Here is a 24705-nt window from a genome sequence, read left to right as displayed (position 1 = left end):
CTTATAATTGATAAATTTATACAAAAATTAAGTAAGTTAATTAGTAACGGAAGATGCGCTATATTTACATTTACAGTTAAACCTTTTTTACACATTGCATTCACGGTCTCACTGCCTTTTTGCGATTGGGATTTTTTAGGACGTTTTTCGCATAGCCCTCGTGTTCGCCGTCGTATTTTGAAAGAAAATCGCAGATTTTCGCGTATTTAAAGCGATTATCCAGGCCTAGATTACGTAGGGGTCCTTTTGAAGAGCGATCATTGCGATGAGCACCGAATCGGCGAAGCCGGCACTCAGCCAGGAGGCCATTGTGGCCCAGTTCCAACAGCTGCGCAATGATCAGCGCAATTTGGCCAACAGTTTAAATACGCTCGAAATGGATTTGAGGGAACACAAGTGAGTCACCAGGGGCCCAAAGATGGTTGTCCGTCTGAAGGGACCTTGGCCAAGTGGGAGAATACCATCTGTCAACCAGTTATAACCCCTAATCCTTCCCAGAACTGTGATAGAAACTCTGGAGGCGGCGGATCCGGAACGGAAATGCTTTCGTCAAATTGGCGGTGTGCTGTGCGAAAGAACCGTAAAGGAGGTGCTGCCGCAGCTGGTGGAGAACAAGGACTTCATCGCCAAGACCATCGTCATGGTTACTAATGACCTGAGCAAAAAGGGCAGCGAGCTGAACAAATTCAAGGAGGAGCACAACATCAAGATACGCGGCGAGCACCTGGGCGCCGAGGGTGGCAAGGGCGCGGATGCGGAGGGCAAGGCGGAGAGCCGTAATGTCCTGGTGTCCAACTAGGAGCGATTGATTACCTCACCACACCGTATTTATTGTGTCTATGTTGAGAGGGAACTCTGCCAGGATTTGCGAGCGATAATCCGCGTTTAATGAACACTTCTAATGTTGTATGTACTTCTAGCTGTGAGGCGCAGTTCGCGACACGCCTCCAATCGCACCTTCACACCAACACTATCCATCAATTCCCTCATCTAAACCTAACCCACTCTGGCCACGAATTAAAGAGACCTTAAACTTCAGATTGAAATTAGTTATGTGTCGTGTGATTCATTTAAAATCTCTCAATTTGAATTCTACCCACTGGCTGGAAACAAACCATTTAAAAACTCTTCAGAAAAATGTTTATTGGTACGTTAGTCAAATTAGTTTCCTATAAGGAAGTGTTTTTATCTACATATTTACATGTATGTATTCTTGCTCCTTCGTAATTCATTCAATTTAATATGTGTGGGTAAATCTATTGAGCAGTGGTTTATTTTCCATTCCCCGTAACGTGTTTAAGCCATTTAACTATTAATATGTATTCGGTCAGTCAGGGAACACCTCATTCGACCTCCGTAACTACTCCATTATTCGGCTCATCCCTCCGAAAGTCCCTTTTTCCACCGGATTTGCTTAGCAGGCGGACATTGGTGATGCAGATATCGTGGGATACAGCCTTGCACATGTCGTACACAGTTAACGCAGCCACGGAAACTGCGGTTAGTGCCTCCATCTCGACTCCAGTTTGGCCGGAGCATCGAACGGATGCCTCCAGCCGCACAGATTGCTCGGTTTTCAGAAGAGTGGCCTGCACTTTCACGGAGGACAAGCTGATGTTGTGGCACAGCGGTATCAGTTCGGCAGTTCGCTTAGCGCCCATTATGCCAGCTATTTGGGCTACGGTCAGAACATCTCCCTTGGCCACTTGATTGTCGGCTATAAGTTGGGTGAGTTTCTCACCCACCTGGACAGTGGCCTCTGCACGAGCTAATCTTGTGGTCGATGGTTTTGCGCCCACATCCACCATTTGGGCCTTGCCCTGGCCATCGACATGGGTAAGTCGGCTGTAATTCCGGGCCTGAAGCTGCGGCCTTGATGTATGATATGCGTGGTGATACAAATAAGGATGAAGATGATGATGGACTCTTGGCGCAGCATCTGCAACGGGAGAGGGAAGAGAGAGTGTGGTGTGTCTACTAGCCGCCAATGAGTATCATGGGCCGGTTCTCCATCTGCGACAGGTTGAGCATGCCTGCGAAGGAGTACCAAGGTCTGAAGACTTTCTACATTTGATTCCCGGGTTCGCAACTCACCTGCATGCTGTTTCTTCTTGCGCTGGACAGCTGCACCAATGAGATCCACCAACTGCTCCTCGCTAACATTCTCATTTCGCATGGCATCTCTCAATGAGAACTCTTTGTTGCCAAACAAGCACACCTTTATGTTCCCATCCGCCGTAAGTCGCAATCTATTGCAGGTTCCACAAAAGTGTTCCGTCATGGAGGTGATGAAACCGACCTGACCCTTGAATCCCGGAACTGCATACGCTTTGGATGTGTCATTGGGGCCATTGGGAAGGGCCTGGAAGTCGGGCCACCTTTGTCGTATGGTCTGCAGGGTATCTTTGTATGAAATGAGCCTCTCTGTATGCCACTTATTTCCAGAGAAAGGCATGTACTCTATGAATCGCACATCCACGGGACGCTCCTTGGTGAACTCGACGAAGTCACAGATTTCATCCTCGTTGAAATCGCGCATAAGGACGCAGTTCACCTTGGGACGATAGCCCAATTGGACAGCTAGATCAATGCCCGCTATCACCCGCTCCCATCCTTTTCTCCTGGTGATCTTCTCAAAGCGATCCCTCTTCAGCGTGTCCAGACTGATGTTGAGGTTATCCAGTCCAGCTCTCTGGAGCGGCAGTAGCAGGCGGGTCAGCACCAGGCCATTGGTGGTAATTCCCACTTGCTCCAGTTCCGGCAGCGCTTTCATCTGTGCCACAATCTCCACTATATCCCGCCGCACAGTGGGCTCTCCGCCGGTTAAGCGGATTTTGCGCACTCCCTGCTCCACGAAGATTCGAGCTAGACGGAGGATTTCCCCGGTGGTCAGGAGATTGTTTTTGGGTTGCAGCGGCACCCCTTCAGCGGGCATGCAGTAGTCGCCTAAAAATATACATAGTAAAAATAATATATTTAAAAAATTAGAATTTCATGCATTTATATATGTATATACAATACATTGGTAGCATTTTTAAGTTTATGATATGTGTGTTAGCATGGAAGTTTCTCGAATTCGCCTTAAGAACATTAAGTTGTTTAATATCAGTTGGGCTGTGATATCACCAATTGAAATCAGACACCTTGTTTATGTAGCCAAATTGATCTGATTACAATAGAAGTGCCCAAATGAAATTAGAACATGTGCTCTAATTGGTTAGCAAATGGTTCAATGTGGGGGCTCCATAACTATTATGTTGGCCGCTGTTGTGCGTGTGTAAGACACGAATTTCGCCACATTATTCAATCAAGGCCGGGATCCACTTCATAACGAGTATTATCAAATAGGTAAAACAACAACAGGCCAAAACCGATAAGGGTCGAAAGCATACATGGCTGTACTTACATCGCAGGTTGCAGCGTTCGGTTAGGGAAATTCTCAAATAGGTATGATGTCGCCCAAAGGAATCCGTCAGTGGCGAACTCTGCGGGAAATTCCGATTAGCGAAATCCAAATCGTAATCCAAACATTGGGTCTACCAATTTGGAGTACTCACCTTTCGCTGCACCTGTTTCTCCGGCTCCACTGGCTGAACACTTGCCGTGGCCAGCTTGAGGTAACCGGTTGTGGCCTTCAGCCGGATGCCTCCTCGCGAATGTGAAGCCATCTCGCCCGCGCCATTCTCCTGACCCAGCAATCGAATCGCGTGTCTGGCCAGTAGCCGCATGTTTTTTGTCTTAATTTGATTGAGATTGATGTTCTCTCAGCTAAAACGAATCCACAACGAATACAATTGGCTTACGTAAGCCGGCAATTTGCGGGGGGCACGAGCTGCTAAGGGATCCGTTGTCGCTGGTGCGATGAAACCTACCGATTTCGGACAGCCGCACTGTGATAAGCAATTACATATGCTTACCGGAGTCCTATGGGTGTGCTATACTTGGGTTAATAGCGCCTATTATCAGGTTTCCGTTTCCAACTGCAGCCGGCGAACGTTGTTTATAAACTGAATGGAGAGTGGCGATCATATGGACGAGCTGCCGGCGCAGCTTTCGCCATTTGGCGGAGCTTTCTAGTGCCAGTGTTAGGCAGCATTTGAAAGCGTTTGGGGGGTTGATGGGGCAGGCATTGGGGCTCCCTCCAGAGGGGCGGGGGTCCAGAGCTTTGACCTGCGAAAACGCAGCAGACTGCTTGGAATGGCAACAAGTGGAACTGCGTGCACAGCATTTTTCTCGACTGAATGAATGAAATGAAAACCCATTTCATTTCTTTATATTCCTGGCAGTAATTAGTACTTTTATTGTAGAAGCAAGGAATTGCATAAAGTTTGAATAATGAACTAAATCAAAGGAAAAGCTGATTTGTGGTTGCTAAAAATGTTTAAGTTTGTTAGCTTCGAACTTTTGAATTTAAATAGTTTCGGAGTTTTTCTTCCCTTTAACTTGTACTAATTTACCTCAAATCATAAGAAATATTCAAATACGCGATATTAAGACCATATAAACACAGACCCTTGCTAAAATTAATGTGCTTATATAGCAACTATAGCATGATATTATAGATATTATAATACAAATACATTATTGTAATCTTTGGCTATATGGTGCCAATTCCGTTTGGTTTAATCATTATTAGATATTGATCCAACAAAACTCTTAACCCCATAGTGTACACCCTTTATAGCAACCCAACTCTTCACGAAAGAAGAGTGATATATGTGCATATGTATGTATATACCCATTTCTAGTCGCCTCAAGATCCCTTTTTGTTTATCTTTCTCTTCTGGCTGCGAAACTGGTGCTCTTTACCCCTTCCTGCTGCTGCTGATTTCGATTTCCAGAATCTTTGTGGTGAATTCTCCAGCACATGTTTATTTGAAATTCGAATAGGCTGACATGTATACAGAATAATCGCCAGTCGACGTTGGATATCCATCCCGCACAGAAGCTAACACACGATGCACAGTCCTCGTCTGTGGAATATTAAGCGGGCATCGGTGCTCCTCAGCGCCGCCCTGCTGCTCTATGTGTTTGTGTTCTCTAGTGGCTATCAGAAGTACCAGATCGAGGGCATTATCAAGCGGAGCCAACCGGAAAAGGTCTGGGAGTATGTGGCGGATTTCAACAAGATGCGGCTCCTCAACCCCACCATGTAATAGAAACTCCGTATCCGAACCAACGATTCTTATAGTTTCGCTACTGATAAACGATTCCCATCCCACGTAGCTTAAACTTCAAGATCCTAGCTGATCATGGCCACGCCCACGACTGGCGCTACACGGTGCAGTACACAGAGAGGCTATCCCATTGGCCATACTGGCTGAACACGGCCACGGCCAAGTACGTGGTCACCAAGACGATGCCCGGAGTTTCCCCAGTGGCCTATGCCATCAAGTCCACGCATGAGACCTGCTTCTTTGCCGGATTCTACTGCCGTAAGATGGCGAGCAAGTGATTATGGTAGCACTCGGTAATCGTAAATGACTCTCTTTTGCAGTGCAATCACTGAGTGAATTCACATTCAGGAACTCCAATGGCGACACCTTTGCCCAGGAGAACATACAGTACCAGTGTCCGCCACTCTTGGGCGGCATGTGCCGGCGGGAACTGGAGTTTCAACGCCAGGCGGTGATGCACAACCTAACAATAATATTCGGAAAGCAGAGAGTATAGCATCTCATTCCAAGATGTAGCTTAGATGGATAGCTTAATGGAAGTGCAACAACTTAATTGACTAAATTACCAAAAATCTGCAAATCTATGTTTTTGTATGTAAACCATTTGTTTATTTCATGAGGATAAAAAATTACATTGTACTTGTTTCTAAAACGATAATCTTCGTCACTTTAAAATTGTTTAATACACTTCGTAATGCGCATTGCAATAATTTAACTAAAAACACGCCTAACTACTGGCATTTATCAGGGGGCACATGTTGGGAACTGAAATGAGGAACTTTAATAACTGAAGTACCAATGATATCTACTTACAAAATACGTTTTTGAATATTGTATAACCGATGGTATACAGTGTCTTTTCAATTTAATGGTGAAGTATTCTTCAAAGTGTGCACAAAAAATAGAAATTTAACTAAATTGGCTAGTTAATGGCTCAGACGGTCTACGCTACTTGACTTTACAACCTACTAAATAGTCATTCATCCATGTTTGGATGCTGTTAACTGTTGCTTGGCTTTTGATTTCAAACTATACGTTATATTTTCACGACCCAGTATTTGGTTTTTTGTTTCATTTTCAATATATAACTGAGAAATCCTATAACTAGATCAATTAGGACGCTTCCTTGCTGAATTGGATTTTGTCATTTAAGTTTAGTATCTCCACAATTGATTGCTGTTCTTATACTGATCCTTACTTGAACAGTTCCAATCGCTTTCTTTTGCTGGGTCCCGAGGCTCCACCACTTCGCGCCGATCGCGTTTGACACGCTGCTGCACTCGTGGAAGGATTAACCGGGGTACTCGGTGCGCTGACCGACTCCACGGAGCTGGTCTGTGAGGCTCCTCCTCCGAAGACGGAGCCAAACCAGCGCGTTAGCTTCGTGGCTTGAGTGGTTTTTGCACTCTGTTTCGGCGATTTTGGGGACTTGCGCAGCGATGCGACGATGGAGTTGCGATTGCCATTAGAAGGCTGTGTCTTCTCCTGGGTAATTCCAGAACCTATCAAGTATTTAGTGATTTTATTGGCCTGCGACGGCCTGACGGACTGCTGATCCTGTTGCACGGGCGAAACCTCTCCGGAGGAGTTCAACCGCATGCGACTGCCAAACTGGCCGTTGTTCGTTATCTCAAAGAAGTCATCCTCCAGGAGGGTTCTTCTTCGCTGCGTAATGGTAGGCGCTGCATCATCTTTCTGGGTCAGTGGCAAGGTGGGCAAGACTTTGGGACTAGTTTTAGCCGACTCCTGCTGCTCCCGTGGCTCGAACATTTGCTCCAGGATATCCAAACACGAGCGATCTCGCTTCTTTTTCGGCGCTGGTGTATTTACTTTCGCGTGCTGCTGCTGAAACTGCTTCACCTCAGAGCCAAAGATCTTAAAGCCTTCGAAGGGCGATGAGGGTCGTGGCTGTGCCAGAGGAATCTGCGAGAGATCCGAGGATATGCTAAACAGATCTGGAGATTTGTTGGCACTCCTCTTAGCCGGTGGCAGACCCAATCCACCGCCGAAACTTGAATTGACAGGCGCCTCGGGTTTGCGTTTTCTTTTTAACGCCTTGGTGCGCCGACTCTGCGATGGATCCTGCGGCGAACTCTCATCGTGGGAGCTGTTGATCACCACCGTTTCAACGGGATCTTTGGAAAGTGGAATAGCCACGACCTCAGAGTCGTTGAGCAAGTTGTGAGTAGACGGCAAGGTTAGAAGCATAGGAGTTTGTTGGGGCGTGAAGGGTACTCGGAAGGCAGGTGACTCAATGGCATCCAAATTGTCTGGTATACGCTGAGCACATTGCATGTACTCCGAGGACAAGGAGCTTCCACTGAGAACTTGAGGAGTTGGTGGCATGGGTTTTGAATCCGGCTTAGTCTTTGACTTTTCTAAAGTTTCAGTCACCGTTTTTGATTTTCTCGGGCGTCCAGGTTTTCGTTTCGGAGTTTCTTGTGCAGGTTTGTCCACAGTCTTTGGTTCCTTTTCCTGCTCGGGCTTGGGCCTTGCCTTAGGCTCCTGCTTCACTATTCGTTTGCTAGATTTGGGCGTTTGGTTCCCCTCAGCCTTGATTCTCCTGGGCAAGCTACGCTTGGCATCATCCAGTGCGTGGTGCTTCAAGTACTTGCTGTTTATTTTTGATTCAGCGGATCGTGTCAAGCGCTGCATTCCTCTTGTAGTTGGACGACCCACATCCATTGGGCTCACCGGCCGCTTTTTCTGATATTTTCTTCTAGCTGAGGGCTCTGTCTTGGGCGTTACGATGGCAGTGGTGGCTCCAGAGGGAGGTGGTGTGCTCAGAGTATCTAGAGAGACCCTTAGAATTCGCACATTGAGTCTCCTTGTCTTGGGTGTAAAATGAACGGTAGCCGCACGAGTTCTCTTTCTTGGCGATATTGTCAACGCTTCATCATCCTCTTCGGAATCGGTGAGATCAGCTTTTTTGCTCGGCGACGATTTCTTGGTAAATTTTTTCTTTGATTTCGTCCTTGGCGATTCACTTAATATAGGCATTCGATTCGGCGGTGTATTTGGAGGAGTCACAATCTCACAATCATCGCTGGATACAACTAATACCGGGTTTTCACTTGCTGGAGCTTCCACTGTTATGGGTTCATCGTCAGATTCGGAGGACTCGAATATCAGCGGTGACATTGCCACAACATCATCTACGCTATGCTCGGATAACTTATCCGATTCCTCGACGAGCACTGCTTCATTTTGCTGAGCCGGATTGTTGTCGATGGAAGCGACTGTTGAGCACACCTCTGAGCCACTTAGTGTGCTCTGGCTGTTTTTGGAGGACAACCAGAGGTTCAGATTGTGCTTATATTGCTCCGGTGCGACAAAGGGCAGCGTCTTGTCGAATTGATGGCGAAAACGACGCAGACGAAAGTCCCTAAAAGATTGTATAAGTTATTTTAATATGTTAGCTTTAGCTTAGTTTTAAGTGAAGCTAATCGAAGGTGCGCATAGATAAATTGCCACCAAGTAACTGGGTCACCTACTTGATATACTCGCTGAGGAATCCCCGCTGCTTGTAGTATTCCTCGAGATCTATGCGCTTGCTGAATACCTCCTTCGGATCTGGCAGGTGGAATTTGCGATCAAAGCTTGCAAAGCTTTTGTACTGATGCTCCAGTCGGCCGCCCAACCGTAAAACATTGTATAGCAACTTCACGTCGGACTGCAGAGGGAGAAGCCATAGAAAGTAAAATGATATAAACCAAATTATGAATGCATTGCCTCACCGTAATGTCAACACTGGAGATAAGAACGTTTACGCGTCCCTCGAATTGCTTCAGCAGCATGGAAGTGCAAAAGCTGTTGTTCAGCGAGTGCCCCCGATTGTCCACCATAATGTAGTCGAACTTGAGGCGACTGAGATCTCCAATGCTCCGTAGCTGGCTCCATTTCGCCAGGTAAACGCTGTGCGGTGAGTCTGTGGTGTCTGTAAGGGCGGTAAGTAAGTGTTAGTGAAGTAATCAGAACAATAAGATACATTTTCAGAGATTTGGTTGACAAAATAGGGAAATACAACGGATGGTTGAATTGGAACCGCATTATTTCGTAATAATGTGAAAATTTCGATAAAGCAAGTTAGCAATTATTCATAAATGTGATTCATTTTGTTTAAGTAAAATTCTCTACAACTTATCAACCAATCTACATAACCTTTTCAAAGATTACCGTGCACCCCTTGAATGATGTACACCTGAAGGTCAGTGAGAGTGTCCAAATGGAACCGCCAACCGGTGAGCAGTTGCTCATCGTTCTGCAGCACCACAAGTGTTTTCTTGGCGGGAGGCAGGGCACTGAGTAGCGCCGCCACCGTGGCGACTTTTCCAAGCCCACTCTCATCATTCAAGATGCAGAATTCGCGCCTGGCCAGACGATCGTAGACGAAGCGCACTCCATCCAGCTGGAAGCCCTTGAGGTACTGCGTCACGTGGCTCGTGACCAGTGCCTCTGCCGAAAGCCGCAACTCCGGTGTTTGTTCGGATGCAAAGTGATACATGATCCTTTCGAGATTTCGACTCAATGGTGTGCGTGGTGCAGGGCCAAATAGATGGCCACCAGGATGTAGAAGAGCTGCAGGTACGAGAAGATCACGAACATCGAGAACGAACCAATTATCATCTTTCGCGCCGCAGACGGCCCATCAAATTCGATGTTCTCCGGATGCAGTATGTCCACCACGTTGTAGTTGTTGTTGATGATGACAGGATGTTGGATCTCGTACATGTGTTGAAACGGGTAACACTTCCGGGTTTTCGGAGAACAGTTGTCGTTCTTTTGGGGAAATTGGGTTAAGCGTTGTTGGTCATGGCGGGGGCGCGGGAAAAGGCTTAACAATCGAACAAGAAGAAAATATTATTTTTGGCTCCAATTTTATTTCGCCATTCACACAGAACCGGCTGCGTCTAGTTGGCGCGATCAGCTGTTGCGCCCAGGTGGTGTTGGCTAACGTAGCAATGGCTAGAAATATCCAAAACAGAAACTTCTTGTGTAAAATAGTAAAAATAATACAAATCAAATCATTAGTAAAATACTTAAGGCAAGAAACCTCTCAAAAGTAAGAAGTTTATTATATAAACTATGATTTTTGCAAACTCCAAATTTGTTTAAGGGGTTCATTTTTATAGCTAGATTTAGCTCATCACTGTTCAAACTGTTGTGATTTTCAGCGCGGCTCGTTTCGCTCGGAATTTGTTTTAAATAATTCTGAACTGACATGGCTGTTGCACAGAAGGAAAAGACTGAGGCAAAAAAGAAAAGTCCTGGGAAGGGAAAACAGCAGAAGGCCAAAGTTATGCCTACCCCACCGCCAGCAAATGTAAAACAAAGAACTGTGGTCACCCCCTGGCGAGACACGTGCGTAGACCAAGTGTAACAACAAACCCACTCCGCTGTTAAAAACATTACATTTTCAGGCTGGAATTTAAGACAACGTACAACTGGCTGTTTGGCAAATCCAACACGGCCGACACACGCCGTCGAGCACTCAGTAATATCCGCATTTGGGGCCTGCGAAGAGGAAATCTCTGCCCGGCAGCGGTTTTGGCCACATCGGTGCTGGTCGAGGCGCAACTAGAAGACCAGGAGGGCAGCTCCAAAATACAGGACACCTATGCCAGTGCCTTTACACGATTCTACAACTTCATGTCCTCCATCATACAGGGACACAACATGACCAGCATGTACGAAACGGCCAAGGAACTGGGCCTCCAGTCGTTCATCGTTGATCTGCGTCACTTGTGTGCCCATGGACAGGAGCTGCCGCCCGTGGAGGTGCTGAGAAGCACCTCGGTTCATTGTCTGGAGTGGCTGCGCACCTACTACTGGCTGCCACACAAGGAAAGCATGTCCAATTTGGATGCTGGAAAGCTGCACCGCAAGGACAAGATTAAGTTCGAAAAGGCAGTGACAAATCTTCTGGAGATCTACGATCTGACTCTGGAGTGCCATTTCAAGGGTGCGGAGAAACTAAAGGCCATCAGCAAGCTAAAATCCAGTGGCGAATTCAATAAGATTCGAGTCTACTCCTCCAGCAAGAAGGTGAAGACATCAACAGAAATCCTGAGTGCGGTGTTAGGTGACCTAAGTGCGTTGGTCAAAAGGGAATCATCATCAATGAAGGATCTGCTTGACATCTATACAAACTGCCTGCTTAAAATGGAATACTTTCTTGGCGTTGGCCTGCAAATCGATGACAACGAGGATGTCCTCATTGCAGCCACACAAGGACTTTTCCGGTTGTTGGCCGTGCAGGGATATATCGAAAAGGTGTTTGTGGCTCTAGTTCAACTGACGGAGAACCAAAACGAGTCGGAGCAACGACGACTGGGAGCCAGCTACTGGGCAACGAAAATGGTGGAATCCTTTGGCATGCTGTTCCGTATGAAGCGCATGTACAAAGGGGAACTGGATTTGGTTAGTATAAATATGGTGTTCCTTTAAGATGACTGCTAAATGCTTTTCGTTTTCCAGAACAATAAACTGAAACCAGTGGATTTTGCCACCCTAAACACGGATAAAATTTCAAAAACATTGCGCAGTCTGTTAGTACACTCAAATGTGGATCCCTCGGTTACACTTATTTTTGGAGACAATCCCAAAAAGGCGAGGTCTTTGGTTTTTGAGCGCGAGTTTATAATGCAGCGTGTTGCTCCATTTAGTAACTACTCGGCGCCCATCCTAAAAGGGTAAGCATACCATTGTTAACGCTCTTCTGGCTCTTGCAATAATATAATCCTTTTTTGTTAGATTACTACCGCTGGCAGATCCTCCCTTTACCAAGACGCAAATCGAGGATTTAACCAAACTCTGCGACACTAGACTGCAGGAATTTGAAATGGAGGAACCGATGGAAGAAGATAGTTCTCCAGAGGAGAGCTACAACCTAGAATATCTGGAAAAACTTTTAGGACAAACAGCTCAAAGCAGTGCGCAGACATCAGACTTGGGAGCATGGAAACTAGATAATCGTAAGTATTCTCAACTTTATTTCATTGCTTTCAACAAAAAAGAATTGAAAATTAATTAATTGTCGATTTTAATCTACTTTGTTGTTTTCAGATAACGATTGGTCCAAATGTGCATTGGGTGTGCTGCCTTGGGCTCAATAAATATGCTCCTTATTATAAAATAAAGTAAATGATAAAAAACAGTACTAGATCCAGATTTGAATTTTCATTTGGCGCGCAGCTTATTTTCATATGACCATTTAACCATTCACACTCAACGCAACCAATCAGCTGTGTTTGCGCTCGCAGTGAATGGCAGTCGGCATCACTGACGTCAACAATTATTGGCGATTTTGGTTTATTTTGATGTAAATAGGAATAACTTGGCGCAAATATGTTTACTTTGTGGACCCTGATTGAATCCTCCCTGCTGTGCCTGAATGCAGTGTGCATTCTGCACGAGGAGCGCTTTCTGGCCAAGTGTAAGTTCTCACATAGATTTATGGCTCCCAATGCCACGATGTTCAACTTTTGGCACACTTTTCAGTTGGCTGGGGACGTCAGGCGGGCCAGCAGGATTTCGGAGCACCTACGGCCAAGGATCAGGTGCTAAATCTCATTCGTTCCATACGCACAGTGGCCAAGAGTGAGTACCACATTACTAAGTCTCTATTACCATGATGCACTAGTATCCATTTTTTTCAGTTCCCCTGATATTTCTTAACATAATTGCGATTATATTTAAACTATTACTTGGTTGACATAGAATCTAATGTAATAAATGTGTACCATACAGCCCTTTTAATAGAGAAGTCTTATTGTGCCACTTGACCGCCGCCTCCGGATTTTCTCTGCAGCACGCACTTGACGCGATTTTCTAGGGCTATGCTGTATGCGTCCAGCTTATAGGCCGCCGCCTCCAATTTGTCGACGGTGTCGGAAATCTCATCGATCTGCTGCATCATTGGAGCTAATTGCTGGAACTTGATGCTCAATTCACTAGTCGATGTGTTCAGATTCTCGGCAATCTGCCGCATGTCCTTGTACTTGGCAATCGTGGCCTTGTTCATCTCCTCCAACAGCTTGTAATCCTCCAGCGGAGCGTTTAGTTCGTGGGTTATGTATTCCTCCGTTTTGTTGAACATTTTCGTGGCCAGACGACTGAGATTGGGGTCGTGTCGCGTCAGTGCCTCGAAACTGGAGGCGCTGGACAATGTAGGTCCGTGTTGTGGGGAGTCCGGAAGAAGGTTTGACTCTTGTGCCGCAGCGGCAGCAGCGCTGGTTGAGGGCTTATCCATTGTTTTTCCAAGGAAGTTGCGATACAATTTTCCGAGTTTTCCAAAAACAAAGTAATTTTTGCAATCAGCTGATGCCCGCGTTTCGTTGGGAATGGAATTGCAATGGGATTGTTTGACATTCGCATCGAAGCGCGGGCATATTGAATTATTCAAAAAGAAACTCGACCGCGATATACCCTGTACTTAAATCTTCATAAACTATTTTCAAAAGACAAGATTACAGTTTAAAATAGACTGTTCTTACAATAGTTCTATAGCTTACTGCTGTACTGCGTGTATTTCAAAACGAAAGCTTCTATTAGTTATGACTCAACAGATTATAGTTATTAGAGAAGTATATTAATAGTATAGAAAAGTGCCAACATCCTTGAGCTTTTCAAACATATAGAGAACGTAGTGTCTCCATATGTTCCCACTAATAGGTATGAAATGGCGAGCACTAAAAAGATAGACAAATTCACATTTTGTACCATGAGAGCAAGTACACATCGCTTAGATAAGGCATTAGTATGCCAAGAACAGAACGTTAAACATGTTGAAATCCAATCAAGATCGGAAACTAAAGCACCTTTTCGACGGAAGCGATTGGAATGTCTACGAACCGAATATCCTGAATCTCGGAGTGGGTGCTCCAGGAACAGATCTCCTGGCCGCCAACTGTGATAACTTCCGGACGGCCACAGATCATTGTCTCGTAAGTAAAACTCTTACGCAATCCCCTCTTTATAACCACCATTATGGGTTTTTTCCTTTCAGGAACGCGAAAAGCGTGAAAACCAATCGCTGATTTTCCAATATGGACCAACAAGTGGAACATTCGAGGTGCGCCGTGAAATTTCCACCTATTTCACCGAAGTGTTTCAAAGTCCCGTTAATTGGTAGTATAATGCGATCTTATTCCATATCATTTTAATATAGTGGTTTTTGTTTACAGTGAGGATTTGATAATAACCACAGGAGCAACGCAGGGCCTTCACCTAGTTTTGTCCACAATGCTGGACTTTGAAGGTTTCGTATTCGTGGATGAGTACACCTATATGATTGCGTTGGATAGCATAAAGCACTTCAGCACTCTGACCATAGTTCCCGTAAAGCTGAACGATGATGGAGTGGACCTGCGCGATCTTGAAGAGCAGGTCTTCAAACGACGCTTTCAAACGAAGAAGAAGGAGTTCTGGGGATTATACTACACCATACCAACCTATCATAATCCCACGGGAATTCTATTCTCGCCAGGTATGTTCCAAAATATGTTATGTACTTTTCATAATTTCATATGATTTCCATAGAGGTCTGTCGTGGAATCGTGCAACTGGCTAGGAAATATGATTTCCTTGTCGTTTGCGACGATGTGTATAATATCCTTAACTATGGCGAAAAGCCCACCCATAGCCGTCTTTTGTCTTATGATGACAGAAAAGATGCCGACTTTGCAGGACATGTCATCTCCAATGGCAGTTTCTCTAAGATTCTGGGTCCTGGAGTTCGCTTGGGCTGGCTGGAGCTTCCTCCACGTTTGAAACCCATTTTAGATGGCAGTGGATTTGCCAATAGCGGTGGATGTTTTAACAACTACACATCCGGAATTGTGGGCAGTCTCTTTGAACTGAATCTAGCACAAAAGCAGATAGCTGTAGCCTATGAAGCTTACAAGGAGAGGATGCTGGCCACCACACAGGTGCTTCGAGATGAGTTGCCCGCCTGCTGCAAGTTGGTCAGCCCAACGGGCGGATACTTTATCTGGGTGCGGATTCCGGATCAATTGGATTGCCGAGAGTTTCTCAAGTACTGCCTGGAGAATCATAAGATATACTTTATAGTGGGAACACGCTTTTCTGCGGATGGTCAAAGTGGCAAGCAGTTCTTCCGCCTGTCCATCGCCTTCTATTCGAAGGAAAAGTTGGTGGATGGAGCTAGAAGACTTTGCAATGCACTTAAGGATTTCATAGTCCAACAATAGATACCCAATGGCGTATCTTAATATGAGAAAATATTTTTATTATTGGTGTTATCTGCTATCGTACTTAAATATGACTTAAAAGATGTGACTGTGCACTAAACTACTTATCAAGATGTTATCTACTACATAAAGAGATATATGATATACATACGTTTGTTGTATAGATTCTTGGAATGAAGCTTAAAATATCACAAATCTGTTATATTCTTTACAAATACACAACAATTAGTAGTATCTGCATCTTGTCATTTGTGCTGCGCTGCGAATGTTTACAGATTGTAATATCTTTCAATCAGATAATGAGTGGTCCAAATGTGCATTGGGTGTGCTGCCTTGGGCTAAACAAATATCCGTCTTAATATTAAAATAATATTTTAAATAAATTACAAACCATACTAGATTCTGATTTGAATTTCCATTTGGCGCGCTGTTTATTTGCAATCAGCTGATGCCCGCGTTTCGTTGGGAATGGAATTCGCAATGGGATTGTTTGACATTCGCTTCGAAACGCGGTATATTGAATTATATAAAAAGAAACTCGTTCGTGATATACCCTATTTTCAAAAGACAAGATTACAGTTTAGAATAGATTGTTCTTATAATGTTTCTAAAGCTTACTTCTGTAGTGCATTTATTTTAAAACGAATGTTTCTATTAATTATGACTTAACAGATTATAATAATTGGAGAAGCACATTAATATTGTAGAAAAAGTCAAGATTCTAGAGCTTTTCAAACATATAGAAAACGTAATGTCCTCATATGTTGCAACTAATAGGTACGAAATGGCGGGCGCTAAATATTAAACCTATTCAAATTGTTTGCCATAAAAGCAACTACACATCGCTTAGTTAAGGCATTAGTATACCAAGAACAGAACATTAAACATGTTGAAATCCAATGCAGAACGCAAACTAAAGCACCTTTTCGACGGAGGCGATTGGAATGTGTACGAACCGAATATCCTGAAACTAGGAGTGGGTGCTCCAGGAACAGATATCATGGCCGCCAACTGTGATAACTTCCGGGCGGCCACAGATCATTGTCTGGTGGGTGCAACTCTACGTAATCCTCACTTTATAACCACCAATGTGGGGTTTCTTTTCAGGAACGCGAAAAGCGTGAAAACCAATCGCTGATTTTCCAATATGGACCACCAAGTGGAACCTTCGAGGTGCGTCGTGAAATTTCCACCTATTTCACCGAAATGTTTCAAAGTCCCGTCAACAGGTACTCATATACGAACTTGCGATATAATTCCATATCTTATTCATGTGGTGCTTGTGGTTTACAGTGAGGATTTGATAATAACCACAGGAGCAACGCAGGGCTTTCACCTTATTTTGTCCACCATGTTGGACTTTGAGGGTTTCGTATTCGTGGACGAGTACACCTTTATGGTTGCGTTGGATATGATAAAGCACTTCAGCACTCTGACCATAGTTCCCGTAAAGCTCAACGATGATGGAGTGGACCTGCGCGATCTTGAAGAGCAGGTTTTCAAACGACGCTTTCAATCGAAGAAGAAGGAGTTCTGGGGAATCTACTACACTATACCAACTTATCATAACCCCACGGGAATTCTATTCTCGCCAGGTAAGTTCCAGAATATGTTATGTACTTTACACATATTTTCATAATTTCCTATGATTCCCATAGAGGTTTGTCGTGGAATCGTTCAACTGGCTAGGAAATATGATTTCCTTGTCGTCTGTGATGACGTTTACAATATCCTTAGCTATGGCGAAAAGCCCACCCGTCTGATGTCTTATGACGTCAGAACTGATGCCGACTTTGGAGGACATGTCATCTCCAATGGCAGTTTCTCCAAGGTTCTGGGTCCTGGAGTTCGCTTGGGCTGGCTAGAGCTTCCTCCACGTTTGAAACCCATTATAGATGGCTGTGGATTTGCCAATAGCAGTGGATGTTTTAACAACTACACATCCGGAATTGTGGGCAGTCTCTTTGAGCTCAAGTTAGCCCAAAAGCAAATAGCTGTAGCCTATGAAGCTTACAAGGAGCGGATGCTGGCCACCACGCAGGTGCTTCGAGATGAGTTGCCCGCCTGCTGCAAGTTGGTCAGCCCCACGGGGGGATACTTCATCTGGGTGCGGATTCCGGATCAATTGGATTGCCGAGAGTTTCTCAAGTACTGCCTGGAGAATCATAAGATTTACTTTATAGTGGGAACACGCTTTTCTGCGGATGGTCAAAGTGGCAAACAGTTCTTCCGCCTGTCCATCGCCTTCTATCCGAAGGAAAAGCTGGTGGATGGAGCTAGAAGACTTTGCAATGCACTAAAGGATTATATAGTCAAACATTAGATACACCATGGGGTAGCTTAATATGGCAAAATATTTTTATTATTGTGGTTATCTGCTATCGTACTTTAAATATGACTTAAAAAATATGTGACTGTGCACTAAACTACTTATCAAGATGTTATCTACTACATAAAGAGATATATGATATACACACGTTTGTTGTACAGATTCTTGGGCATGACGCTTAAAATATCACAAATCTGTTAAATTCTATACAAATACACAACAATTAGTTCAGAGTATAACTTTACACACGTACAGCGGATCTCAGCTCAACTGTAACTATATCCATAGTTGTATCTGCATCTGCATCTTGTCATTTGTGCTGCGCTGCGAATGTTTACAGATTTCAATATCTTTCGATTGCTCATAATACTTTCGCTTGAATTGGAATGCCCGCTGGCGGATTTAGGTTCACAAATATGTTAACTACTCGGAAAAGGTCAGTACGATCTCCTTGAGTGAGGTATACGTGCCGATTACCAAGCCCAGGATGCCCACGATGATCAGCACAAAGTTGCCTGCAAGGATTTCTGGTTAGTAAACAGATTTTTGTGGGTATTTATTAGGCAAACTCACTTAACACCAGCCAGACCTTTGAGAAGCCCTTGGTGTTGTACCAATGTGTGCAGATCTGGATGAGAGCCGGAAAAGCCAGACCCAAGGCGGAGAGGCACAGAGCTCCAAACAGGGAGATGAACAGCTCCAGGTTGGGAATGGCCACTGCCAGGAGGACTACGGATAAAAAAGACATGAATATTACTGGCTTAGAATAGATAAATAGAATATCAGAGGATAGGCTTTATAATCCTTAGTCTTTGATCATTTAACTGCTATCAATTTTAAATCGATTTAATGGATCAACCTACTATAACTTCAACTTACAGGTGATCAGAACGAGGCCAGTTCGCACAGCGTATTCCCAAAACAGGGCATTACGTTGGGAGCCCAGGCGCTTGGCCACATAATCATTCCAGGTAATATCAATGGCCACATAGCAGGCCAGTCCATGGGTAATGTAAATGGCAAAGGCCAGCATGCCCTTCACGCACATGGAAAGCCTTTAAGGAGGGAGGATTTTAATCAGGATAATCAAGATGTAACTGCCAAGTTAGTAAACTTACACTTCGTGCTCCGGCATGTTTAGTGTAATGGAACCCAGCACCGCAGATCCATAGTTGAGATAGCCAAAGAGACCCATGCCCACATAGAGGAACACAATGAGCACCATGGATACGTTGAGCACGCCACAGCTGCCACCGAACTTCTGCGGGGTCCGCATCTCGTTCTCCAAGGGCAGGATGACACCGATGGCTTCCAGGGCAAACAACACAGTGCCGAAGAAGAGCGGGAAATTCGAGGGCTTGCCAAAGGCATCCTTGCCCTCGGTGGTGACTGGCTCCCGGAAGATGTAGTAGCAGATGATGCCAAAGGATACCATCGTAATGGCGTTGGCCAGCGTGCAGAACGGAGCCAGATACTTCAGATTGCGCACCCAGTTGATGAGGATCAGCGGCAGCAGAATAATGATCATGCAGAGTCGCACATCGATGTTCGTATCGGCCACTGCATCCACAATGGCCTTTATGTTGGAGGCCACGAAGACCACGTAAACGCAACAGGTGCCCAGTTGATAGATTAGCAGGAACGTGTTAACCACTGTGCCAATGTATGGTGCGAAAATCCGGAAGCATTTCGGGCCTTCGCCCATTGCCGTCTCCGCCACCAGTGGATAATTCATGCTGGGCATCTGTAATGGAAAAATCACAATTAATCTGAATTATTTATGTAACTTCAGGATCTAACCCACCTTCTTCCTGCGGCACAGTTCATACTGCGCTTTGACCAGCTGGTGAATGCAGAAGGTGCAAATGAAACCAATGACAATCGTACCAATGGATCCAGTGATGTAGCCGGAGTTGCGAAAGGCATTCGGCATGGCCAGAATTCCTGTGCCCAGCGAGCCCTTTAGCAAATGGAACAGGGTCTCCGAGTTCCTTTAAAATATATTTAAAATATTTTATCCATATTTAATTTCAGGGATTATTTTTATTGCTTACGTGGTGGGATGCTCCACATCGCGATGATGATACGGATTGTAGTCGGGATCCTTGGCCACCAAAGCCTTGTTCTTCTGACCCTTCTCCGCCAGTTCCAATTTGTCCGGATGATCGCCGACGTAGGCCGCATTGCTGTGTCCATTCTTAGTCATGACTATTAATCAGAAAAATGCATAGGAATATTATACATAATATACATATTATATTATAATAATATTATACCACTTATAGTAAATAAATTATTAAGCCAATCTAATTGCTATACTCCCTTTAGAAATAGTATTATTTAGTTACTTTCTGAAATCTACAGCATGTCTAAATCTGTATCTGTATCTGTATCCGTTCGGCATTTGTATCTGCATCTGCATTTGCATTTGCATCTACATCTGCATCTGTGGCGCAACAAGTGCGTGATGTGCACGGTGCGCGTTGCTCTGAAAATAGTTTGCGCCGCTGACATATTTCTAAATTGAAAGCAGACTGCGGCAATGTCAAGTTCAGTGCCAGCGAATCATTGCCCCGATTTTCGAATACGACTGTGCCTCTGTTCCGCGTATTTCCCCTTTCGGATTTTAGGGTATTACAAGTACCTGGCATTACGGGTATCGTGCGGCGTTCTGAGACGTGCTAAAATAGAATGGAAGCGAACAACAAAGGCCAATTTTAGTGTCACTTGTCTGTAGAATCGGACTTTGTTGTCCGTCCCAATCGCTCCGCCCCCCCCGCCCCCTTTTTCCGCCCCTTAATGCCGCCCATGCTTAATTGGTGAATATATGTGTTCGTGTGACAACGGACAATTCGAGACTTTACGGCTTCCAGTTAAGATAATCTCATCTGCCCGAGAGATATGGAAATTTTGGCAAATTACGCCAACTTTTCCGGTTCTCAGTTGCGCGTTGCGCGTTTTAAGAGCGTGTCTCTTGCAATTGCCTTGTTGATAATATCTGCAGATCAGAAGACATATAACATGTGATATGCAAGTCAGGCTTCGATCCATCTGCCTTATAAACCACCCAGAGCCGGTCTATAACCTGAATGACTGTCTGCATAATCTCAAGTACGGCGGCTTTTCCGTAGCGCTGACAAAGTCTCAGATATGCGGAAGTCATTAACCGATCTAAAGGGAGCTCTTGACGTTGATTACACTAAATTGACTTTTGGGAAGACATGAGTAATAGCTGTGCATGGGAAAACTATGCAAAGTAATTTATTTATGAGTGGAATAATTGCTGCATTGCATATCTAATGATTTAATGGGAAATTCTGGGATTCATATAGCTGCTGTCGCACTATTTAGAAAATATTTCTCAAAAAAAAGCAAAGTTTATAACAATAGTATTTCTCAAATGGGCGTATGCGCAATGTGCTTATATGTAGTAAAATCTATGTTTATTGATCAATATGAACTCAGAATAGAGTTTCTACAACAAATAGCAATGGTAATTCTATGAAAAACCTATAATTTCATATTTTTTGTAGGGAAATTCTTTAGTAATTTAGCCATTATTCAGATAACTTTCTAATTCCGGCTTACGCTCTATGGGCCCATTGTATCATCACCAAAAATAGACAAAGTCTAGACAATACGCAAAACAGAGTTCGCAGAAATAATTTCCATAATTTTTGTCAACTATGCTAAAACAAAACAAACTTATTTAGTTTGTTTTACTAATGAAGTGCAGGCGGTTTTAACTGGATTGGCATACCCGTTCGCAGCGCGGCAATAAATTAATTTTGTGACTGTGCCGATTTGCAATTTGTCAATTTGTTTTGACTTGGCCGCAAAATGATTTCGATGGCCTTTTCCTTTCTATTGCCCCTTTCTGTTCGTTTTTCTATCATCACTCTAATGCAACTGGCTAAAAATATATATTTTTGAAAAACTTGCCAAGCCAAGAATTCCCCATGAATCGCTTGAATTTCTGTTTTCTGTTCACGTGAACGGCTGTGGAATATCAATTGAAAGCGGCACGCGACTCTCGCGGCTCTCTGTTTTGGTATTACTTTGTTATTTCAGCTTTTTTTTACTTTTATTGTGCTTTTATTTACTCACTGGTGTTGTGGGCTTTTAGCCGTCTAGACTCTCGAGAGTTTAGCCAAGTTCAATGAGCCAAGCCAGTCTACTTGGCCTTAGCTGCCTCGCAGCGGAATACAAATTTCAATTGTCAGTGGATTCGGAATCTCTTGTTTCTTGGCCCAAACAACTTCTAAAAAGACGTCGGCCTTGCTCCGCTTTATTAATTCGAATTTCGAAACTGGAGTTTTCCACTGTGTTTGCCCGAATGTCTGACAGTGAATTTTGGTATGGAAAAGTTCTTGGCTATAGCCACATTCCGCCGAGCAGCTGGAAAAGTTTTGTCAGCCAACTGTTTTTGAAAGATCGCAATGTGGTAGTGCAACTGCAAGTGCCAGTTTTTAATGAAATTTTCCACGCAAGGCGATAATTAATTTTGCGTGAGAGAAAGAGAGAGGAAAACGGCTGGAGTTGAAATAATACGATTTTTAGAGAGAAAACTATAGTATGAAAATGGGCTCTCTACTTTGCTGATATTTCTAAAAGTGCTTACAAAATAATACAAATGTAAAAAACTCAATACTTGGTAACTTTAAAGTTCAACAACAATGCAAGAGTGATTTCTGGAATGTTCCCCACAAAACTACGTTTTTCCAACCAGTTATTTTCCTTAATGCCATTCAGTTTTTTTATGGCCATTTGACCATTTCGACTAGGTAATCTTCTTCAAGAATACCCAGCTGAATAATTTTGTAATAAACAATCAGGGAATGCAAATGTCAGCGAAGTCAGTGATCTTTGTGTGTTGCCACACTTCAGCTTGACCAACTGGACGTATGAGTGATGTGGTTTATCACACTCTTATGCCGCTTATCACAAAATAAACTTGCAAATCAAACAAAAGTGGCTGTCTTTACACTATTTATATTGTTCAAAGACTTGAATATGTTTCACTTATGATTTTTATCTACAAGATGGCAACGATCACTGATGATCATATCTTCAGATATAGATAGTTTAATCAACAGATTGTAGTGCGTGGATCCATTTTCCGTTGAGCGTTGTGAAAGGACTTGAAATGCTAGACAGACAGTTGTGTACCCATCTTATCTCAAGATATATAAATAGACCTTATGCTAGCATAGAAGTGTATCTAAGCACTAGGCAAATATTTGAAATGAGCTGAGTCTCATACCTTTAATTACGGACAGCACTTTAAACCTTTTGCGAGCAAATTTTTGGCAACTCGATCAATAATTTACGTCAGGCATTTGATGCGCATGGCTGGCTAAATTTAACTGCAATTAATTGGGTCTTAGTTCACTTAACTTAGCTAAAGTGAACTCAACGATCTGTGCACTCATGCCCGACTTACTAATTTGCAAAAGTTGCGCTCAGCCACTTCCGCTGGCTAATTAGCCCAAAAAACAAATATGTATAACTCTCACTTACCGATGCTAGTAAAACACTTTTATTTGAATGCCGCAAAAATAACTGGGATTCTATTGGTGTAATATCCAAACTGCAGCCGGTTAAAAACGTTGAATAATCGAATATGAATGCTGATAAACCTTTTAAACAACTGGCAATTAGCCGAAACACTCGTTGACAGGAGCGACGAAAAATCAAAACATAAATCTAAATCAACGCCGATCTCGTACCACCGCGCACTTGTTGTACCAGACTACAGACTATATATACTCTACACTATACACTTTACACTCAGATACTACTATTCGGATATGCCTATGCTATGGTGTAGAGTGGATATGGTCGGTGTGGTTGGATCTGCGATGTGATCGTGTTGGCCGCGCGTTAACGACTAAATCAGACCCAACGTGGGTCACCAGTTTTAAGCATCGCGCGAAACGCCGCACGAAACTCATACAGCGATTTTCACACAGACGACATTCGGTGGCACACAGGGAAACTCGTCGAGTGTCGCATAATCGCATGTAAAATCGGTGGAAAGGGGGTTTTTCGGATGGCTGAGGGATGCTGGGTCTGGGTCTGCTCTTTGTGCATCATTGTGATCTCTAAGAATCACCTGGAATTGGCAAAGATGAATTAGTTGCTTTCTGCTTTTATACAAACTAATTTATCGTATCGTTGCAGCACTTCGTTACTTACATTTGCAGAGTATTTATGTTAGATTAGTTTGGCTTCACCTTTGAGGCTCAGATCCTTTAACAATTTACAGCTAAATCGATGGTTAAATGCACAAACTTTTTTAAACTTTATATATCTTATACAAAAGATATAAAGATAGTTTACAGAAACGTTGTGTCCCTGGAATTCCAGACTGTTTATGTTTGATCGAAGTCCTCACTAATTACTCGACCAACATGCTGCCATAATATTAATATTTGTACTAGTAATTTGGCTCAGTAACGAACTGTCTTGTTTATTGCCCGTGTATTCTAGCCTAGGTGCTACTACTTTCGAATAGAAAACAAATAAAACCTATATCTTAGAACGCCTTATTGCCTAACCCTTGGATGGAAGCCAGATGCCTTTGGTGGGAATCGGGTGGAATCTGCGCTTCCTTAACCAGCTTTCCCTGTGCCCAAACATCGGCGGTTAACCGTTTTTGAGCGCTTTATGATTGTCACTCGACGTGTTTCTCATGTAACCATCACCTTCGAGATGCTCCTTTCTGGCTCAAAACCCCCTCCCCTCACCCGCTGTGATCTCCATGATCTGTGGGCCACTTTTTCTGCTTTGGTAAAGAGATGTTGCCAAATATTTGGCCGGGACATTCTCTGGCTTATGGCAAGACGGCAAAAGAACCAGTAACCAGTAACAACTACTATGTCCATTGCAGGCAGTGCAAGACACTTCGATCGACTGGCAATTAACATGTTTTTTTTCTTTTTTTTCTTATTTTTTTTTTTGCAAGCGCGGGGGATACTGAATTGAT

At 43.8% G+C, this 24705-nt stretch overlaps 11 protein-coding genes across 15 annotated transcripts; 6 read left to right on the top strand and 5 right to left on the bottom strand.

Annotated features, from left to right (window-relative positions):
- Positions 1 to 119: 119 nt before the first annotated feature.
- LOC6533656 (probable prefoldin subunit 2) lies at positions 120 to 1046 on the top strand. The gene is made up of 2 exons (XM_002094326.3): positions 120 to 396; positions 499 to 1046. The coding sequence occupies exons 1-2, from the start codon at positions 266 to 268 to the stop codon at positions 797 to 799; spliced, it is 432 nt and encodes a 143-aa protein (XP_002094362.1). The 5' UTR covers positions 120 to 265; the 3' UTR covers positions 800 to 1046.
- Positions 1047 to 1117: 71 nt separating this feature from the next.
- LOC6533654 (molybdenum cofactor biosynthesis protein 1) lies at positions 1118 to 4046 on the bottom strand. 4 transcript variants are annotated; one of them, XM_015194718.3, is made up of 5 exons: positions 3918 to 4046; positions 3558 to 3768; positions 3407 to 3485; positions 2095 to 2946; positions 1118 to 1939 (listed from the first exon to the last, which is right to left on the bottom strand). In XM_015194718.3, exons 2-5 carry the CDS (start codon positions 3726 to 3728, stop codon positions 1344 to 1346), a joined length of 1698 nt encoding a protein of 565 aa, XP_015050204.1. In that variant the 5' UTR covers positions 3729 to 3768; positions 3918 to 4046; the 3' UTR covers positions 1118 to 1343. The 4 variants fall into 4 exon arrangements, with proteins under 4 accessions (XP_015050204.1, XP_015050203.1, XP_039230781.1 ...); XM_015194717.3 differs by having other exon boundaries at positions 3873 to 4016; XM_039374847.2 differs by having other exon boundaries at positions 3558 to 3853; positions 3918 to 3998.
- Positions 4047 to 4875: 829 nt separating this feature from the next.
- On the top strand, positions 4876 to 5835 carry LOC6533653. The gene is made up of 3 exons (XM_002094323.3): positions 4876 to 5152; positions 5227 to 5435; positions 5498 to 5835. Exons 1-3 carry the CDS (start codon positions 4959 to 4961, stop codon positions 5671 to 5673), a joined length of 579 nt encoding a protein of 192 aa, XP_002094359.1. The 5' UTR covers positions 4876 to 4958; the 3' UTR covers positions 5674 to 5835.
- Positions 5760 to 9681, bottom strand: LOC6533652 (protein suppressor of underreplication). Its single transcript, XM_002094322.4, has 4 exons — positions 9354 to 9681; positions 8915 to 9114; positions 8672 to 8850; positions 5760 to 8562 (listed from the first exon to the last, which is right to left on the bottom strand). Exons 1-4 carry the CDS (start codon positions 9679 to 9681, stop codon positions 6372 to 6374), a joined length of 2898 nt encoding a protein of 965 aa, XP_002094358.1. The 3' UTR covers positions 5760 to 6371.
- Positions 9682 to 9701: 20 nt separating this feature from the next.
- Positions 9702 to 10095, bottom strand: LOC120321612. Its single transcript, XM_039374849.2, has one exon. The coding sequence runs from the start codon at positions 9906 to 9908 to the stop codon at positions 9702 to 9704; it is 207 nt and encodes a 68-aa protein (XP_039230783.1). The 5' UTR covers positions 9909 to 10095.
- Positions 10096 to 10329: 234 nt separating this feature from the next.
- LOC6533650 lies at positions 10330 to 12341 on the top strand. The gene is made up of 5 exons (XM_002094320.4): positions 10330 to 10538; positions 10598 to 11597; positions 11655 to 11869; positions 11931 to 12151; positions 12243 to 12341. The coding sequence occupies exons 1-5, from the start codon at positions 10399 to 10401 to the stop codon at positions 12290 to 12292; spliced, it is 1626 nt and encodes a 541-aa protein (XP_002094356.1). The 5' UTR covers positions 10330 to 10398; the 3' UTR covers positions 12293 to 12341.
- An 87-nt stretch (positions 12342 to 12428) lies between these two features.
- Positions 12429 to 12935, top strand: LOC6533649 (immediate early response 3-interacting protein 1). The gene is made up of 3 exons (XM_002094319.4): positions 12429 to 12612; positions 12678 to 12776; positions 12836 to 12935. Exons 1-3 carry the CDS (start codon positions 12525 to 12527, stop codon positions 12889 to 12891), a joined length of 243 nt encoding a protein of 80 aa, XP_002094355.1. The 5' UTR covers positions 12429 to 12524; the 3' UTR covers positions 12892 to 12935.
- Positions 12847 to 13524, bottom strand: LOC6533648 (biogenesis of lysosome-related organelles complex 1 subunit 2). Its single transcript, XM_002094318.3, has one exon. It carries the CDS (start codon positions 13426 to 13428, stop codon positions 12946 to 12948), a length of 483 nt encoding a protein of 160 aa, XP_002094354.1. The 5' UTR covers positions 13429 to 13524; the 3' UTR covers positions 12847 to 12945.
- A 114-nt stretch (positions 13525 to 13638) lies between these two features.
- On the top strand, positions 13639 to 15622 carry LOC6533647 (2-aminoadipate transaminase). The gene is made up of 4 exons (XM_002094317.3): positions 13639 to 14122; positions 14185 to 14306; positions 14363 to 14664; positions 14718 to 15622. Exons 1-4 carry the CDS (start codon positions 13961 to 13963, stop codon positions 15386 to 15388), a joined length of 1257 nt encoding a protein of 418 aa, XP_002094353.1. The 5' UTR covers positions 13639 to 13960; the 3' UTR covers positions 15389 to 15622.
- Positions 15623 to 15964: 342 nt separating this feature from the next.
- On the top strand, positions 15965 to 17862 carry LOC6533646 (2-aminoadipate transaminase). 2 transcript variants are annotated; one of them, XM_015194715.3, is made up of 5 exons: positions 15965 to 16165; positions 16294 to 16436; positions 16496 to 16617; positions 16682 to 16983; positions 17047 to 17862. In XM_015194715.3, exons 1-5 carry the CDS (start codon positions 16150 to 16152, stop codon positions 17709 to 17711), a joined length of 1248 nt encoding a protein of 415 aa, XP_015050201.1. In that variant the 5' UTR covers positions 15965 to 16149; the 3' UTR covers positions 17712 to 17862. The 2 variants fall into 2 exon arrangements, with proteins under 2 accessions (XP_015050201.1, XP_002094352.1); XM_002094316.4 differs by having other exon boundaries at positions 15967 to 16436.
- Positions 17725 to 23614, bottom strand: LOC6533645 (proton-coupled amino acid transporter-like protein CG1139). The gene is made up of 7 exons (XM_015194714.2): positions 23238 to 23614; positions 19772 to 19925; positions 19522 to 19708; positions 18836 to 19461; positions 18597 to 18772; positions 18291 to 18446; positions 17725 to 18232 (listed from the first exon to the last, which is right to left on the bottom strand). Exons 2-7 carry the CDS (start codon positions 19921 to 19923, stop codon positions 18141 to 18143), a joined length of 1389 nt encoding a protein of 462 aa, XP_015050200.1. The 5' UTR covers positions 19924 to 19925; positions 23238 to 23614; the 3' UTR covers positions 17725 to 18140.
- Positions 23615 to 24705: the final 1091 nt, after the last annotated feature.

The sequence above is a fragment of the Drosophila yakuba genome, chromosome 3L, assembly GCF_016746365.2.
Source record: "Drosophila yakuba strain Tai18E2 chromosome 3L, Prin_Dyak_Tai18E2_2.1, whole genome shotgun sequence".
In the NCBI taxonomy this organism is placed as follows: domain Eukaryota; kingdom Metazoa; phylum Arthropoda; class Insecta; order Diptera; family Drosophilidae; genus Drosophila; species Drosophila yakuba.
Note: the sequence above shows the minus strand (reverse complement) of the source record. Positions and strands in the feature narration are given on the sequence as shown.

Excerpts from the sequence above, each read along its gene's own strand:
- LOC6533656 (XM_002094326.3), top strand. The coding sequence starts at position 266 with ATGAGCACCGAATCGGCGAAGCCGGCACTCAGCCAGGAGGCCATTGTG. Across the intron at positions 397-498 it reads ATGGATTTGAGGGAACACAA|AACTGTGATAGAAACTCTGG; the intron begins GTGAGTCACCAG and ends AATCCTTCCCAG.
- LOC6533654 (XM_015194718.3), bottom strand. The coding sequence starts at position 3,728 with ATGCGGCTACTGGCCAGACACGCGATTCGATTGCTGGGTCAGGAGAAT. Across the intron at positions 3,486-3,557 it reads AGAAACAGGTGCAGCGAAAG|AGTTCGCCACTGACGGATTC; the intron begins GTGAGTACTCCA and ends AATTTCCCGCAG. Across the intron at positions 2,947-3,406 it reads CGAACGCTGCAACCTGCGAT|GCGACTACTGCATGCCCGCT; the intron begins GTAAGTACAGCC and ends GTATATTTTTAG.
- LOC6533653 (XM_002094323.3), top strand. The coding sequence starts at position 4,959 with ATGCACAGTCCTCGTCTGTGGAATATTAAGCGGGCATCGGTGCTCCTC. Across the intron at positions 5,153-5,226 it reads CGGCTCCTCAACCCCACCAT|CTTAAACTTCAAGATCCTAG; the intron begins GTAATAGAAACT and ends CATCCCACGTAG. Across the intron at positions 5,436-5,497 it reads CTTTGCCGGATTCTACTGCC|TGCAATCACTGAGTGAATTC; the intron begins GTAAGATGGCGA and ends TCTCTTTTGCAG.
- LOC6533652 (XM_002094322.4), bottom strand. The coding sequence starts at position 9,681 with ATGTATCACTTTGCATCCGAACAAACACCGGAGTTGCGGCTTTCGGCA. Across the intron at positions 8,851-8,914 it reads TCTCCAGTGTTGACATTACG|TCCGACGTGAAGTTGCTATA; the intron begins GTGAGGCAATGC and ends CTCCCTCTGCAG. Across the intron at positions 8,563-8,671 it reads TTCCTCAGCGAGTATATCAA|GGACTTTCGTCTGCGTCGTT; the intron begins GTAGGTGACCCA and ends ACAATCTTTTAG.
- LOC120321612 (XM_039374849.2), bottom strand. The coding sequence starts at position 9,908 with ATGTACGAGATCCAACATCCTGTCATCATCAACAACAACTACAACGTG.
- LOC6533650 (XM_002094320.4), top strand. The coding sequence starts at position 10,399 with ATGGCTGTTGCACAGAAGGAAAAGACTGAGGCAAAAAAGAAAAGTCCT. Across the intron at positions 11,870-11,930 it reads TCGGCGCCCATCCTAAAAGG|ATTACTACCGCTGGCAGATC; the intron begins GTAAGCATACCA and ends CTTTTTTGTTAG. Across the intron at positions 12,152-12,242 it reads AGCATGGAAACTAGATAATC|ATAACGATTGGTCCAAATGT; the intron begins GTAAGTATTCTC and ends TGTTGTTTTCAG.
- LOC6533649 (XM_002094319.4), top strand. The coding sequence starts at position 12,525 with ATGTTTACTTTGTGGACCCTGATTGAATCCTCCCTGCTGTGCCTGAAT. Across the intron at positions 12,613-12,677 it reads GGAGCGCTTTCTGGCCAAGT|TTGGCTGGGGACGTCAGGCG; the intron begins GTAAGTTCTCAC and ends CACACTTTTCAG. Across the intron at positions 12,777-12,835 it reads CATACGCACAGTGGCCAAGA|TTCCCCTGATATTTCTTAAC; the intron begins GTGAGTACCACA and ends CATTTTTTTCAG.
- LOC6533648 (XM_002094318.3), bottom strand. The coding sequence starts at position 13,428 with ATGGATAAGCCCTCAACCAGCGCTGCTGCCGCTGCGGCACAAGAGTCA.
- LOC6533647 (XM_002094317.3), top strand. The coding sequence starts at position 13,961 with ATGTTGAAATCCAATCAAGATCGGAAACTAAAGCACCTTTTCGACGGA. Across the intron at positions 14,123-14,184 it reads CGGCCACAGATCATTGTCTC|GAACGCGAAAAGCGTGAAAA; the intron begins GTAAGTAAAACT and ends TTTTCCTTTCAG. Across the intron at positions 14,665-14,717 it reads GGGAATTCTATTCTCGCCAG|AGGTCTGTCGTGGAATCGTG; the intron begins GTATGTTCCAAA and ends TGATTTCCATAG.
- LOC6533646 (XM_002094316.4), top strand. The coding sequence starts at position 16,275 with ATGTTGAAATCCAATGCAGAACGCAAACTAAAGCACCTTTTCGACGGA. Across the intron at positions 16,437-16,495 it reads CGGCCACAGATCATTGTCTG|GAACGCGAAAAGCGTGAAAA; the intron begins GTGGGTGCAACT and ends GTTTCTTTTCAG. Across the intron at positions 16,984-17,046 it reads GGGAATTCTATTCTCGCCAG|AGGTTTGTCGTGGAATCGTT; the intron begins GTAAGTTCCAGA and ends TGATTCCCATAG.
- LOC6533645 (XM_015194714.2), bottom strand. The coding sequence starts at position 19,923 with ATGACTAAGAATGGACACAGCAATGCGGCCTACGTCGGCGATCATCCG. Across the intron at positions 19,709-19,771 it reads GATGTGGAGCATCCCACCAC|GAACTCGGAGACCCTGTTCC; the intron begins GTAAGCAATAAA and ends TATATTTTAAAG. Across the intron at positions 18,233-18,290 it reads AAAGGTCTGGCTGGTGTTAA|GCAACTTTGTGCTGATCATC; the intron begins GTGAGTTTGCCT and ends AAATCCTTGCAG.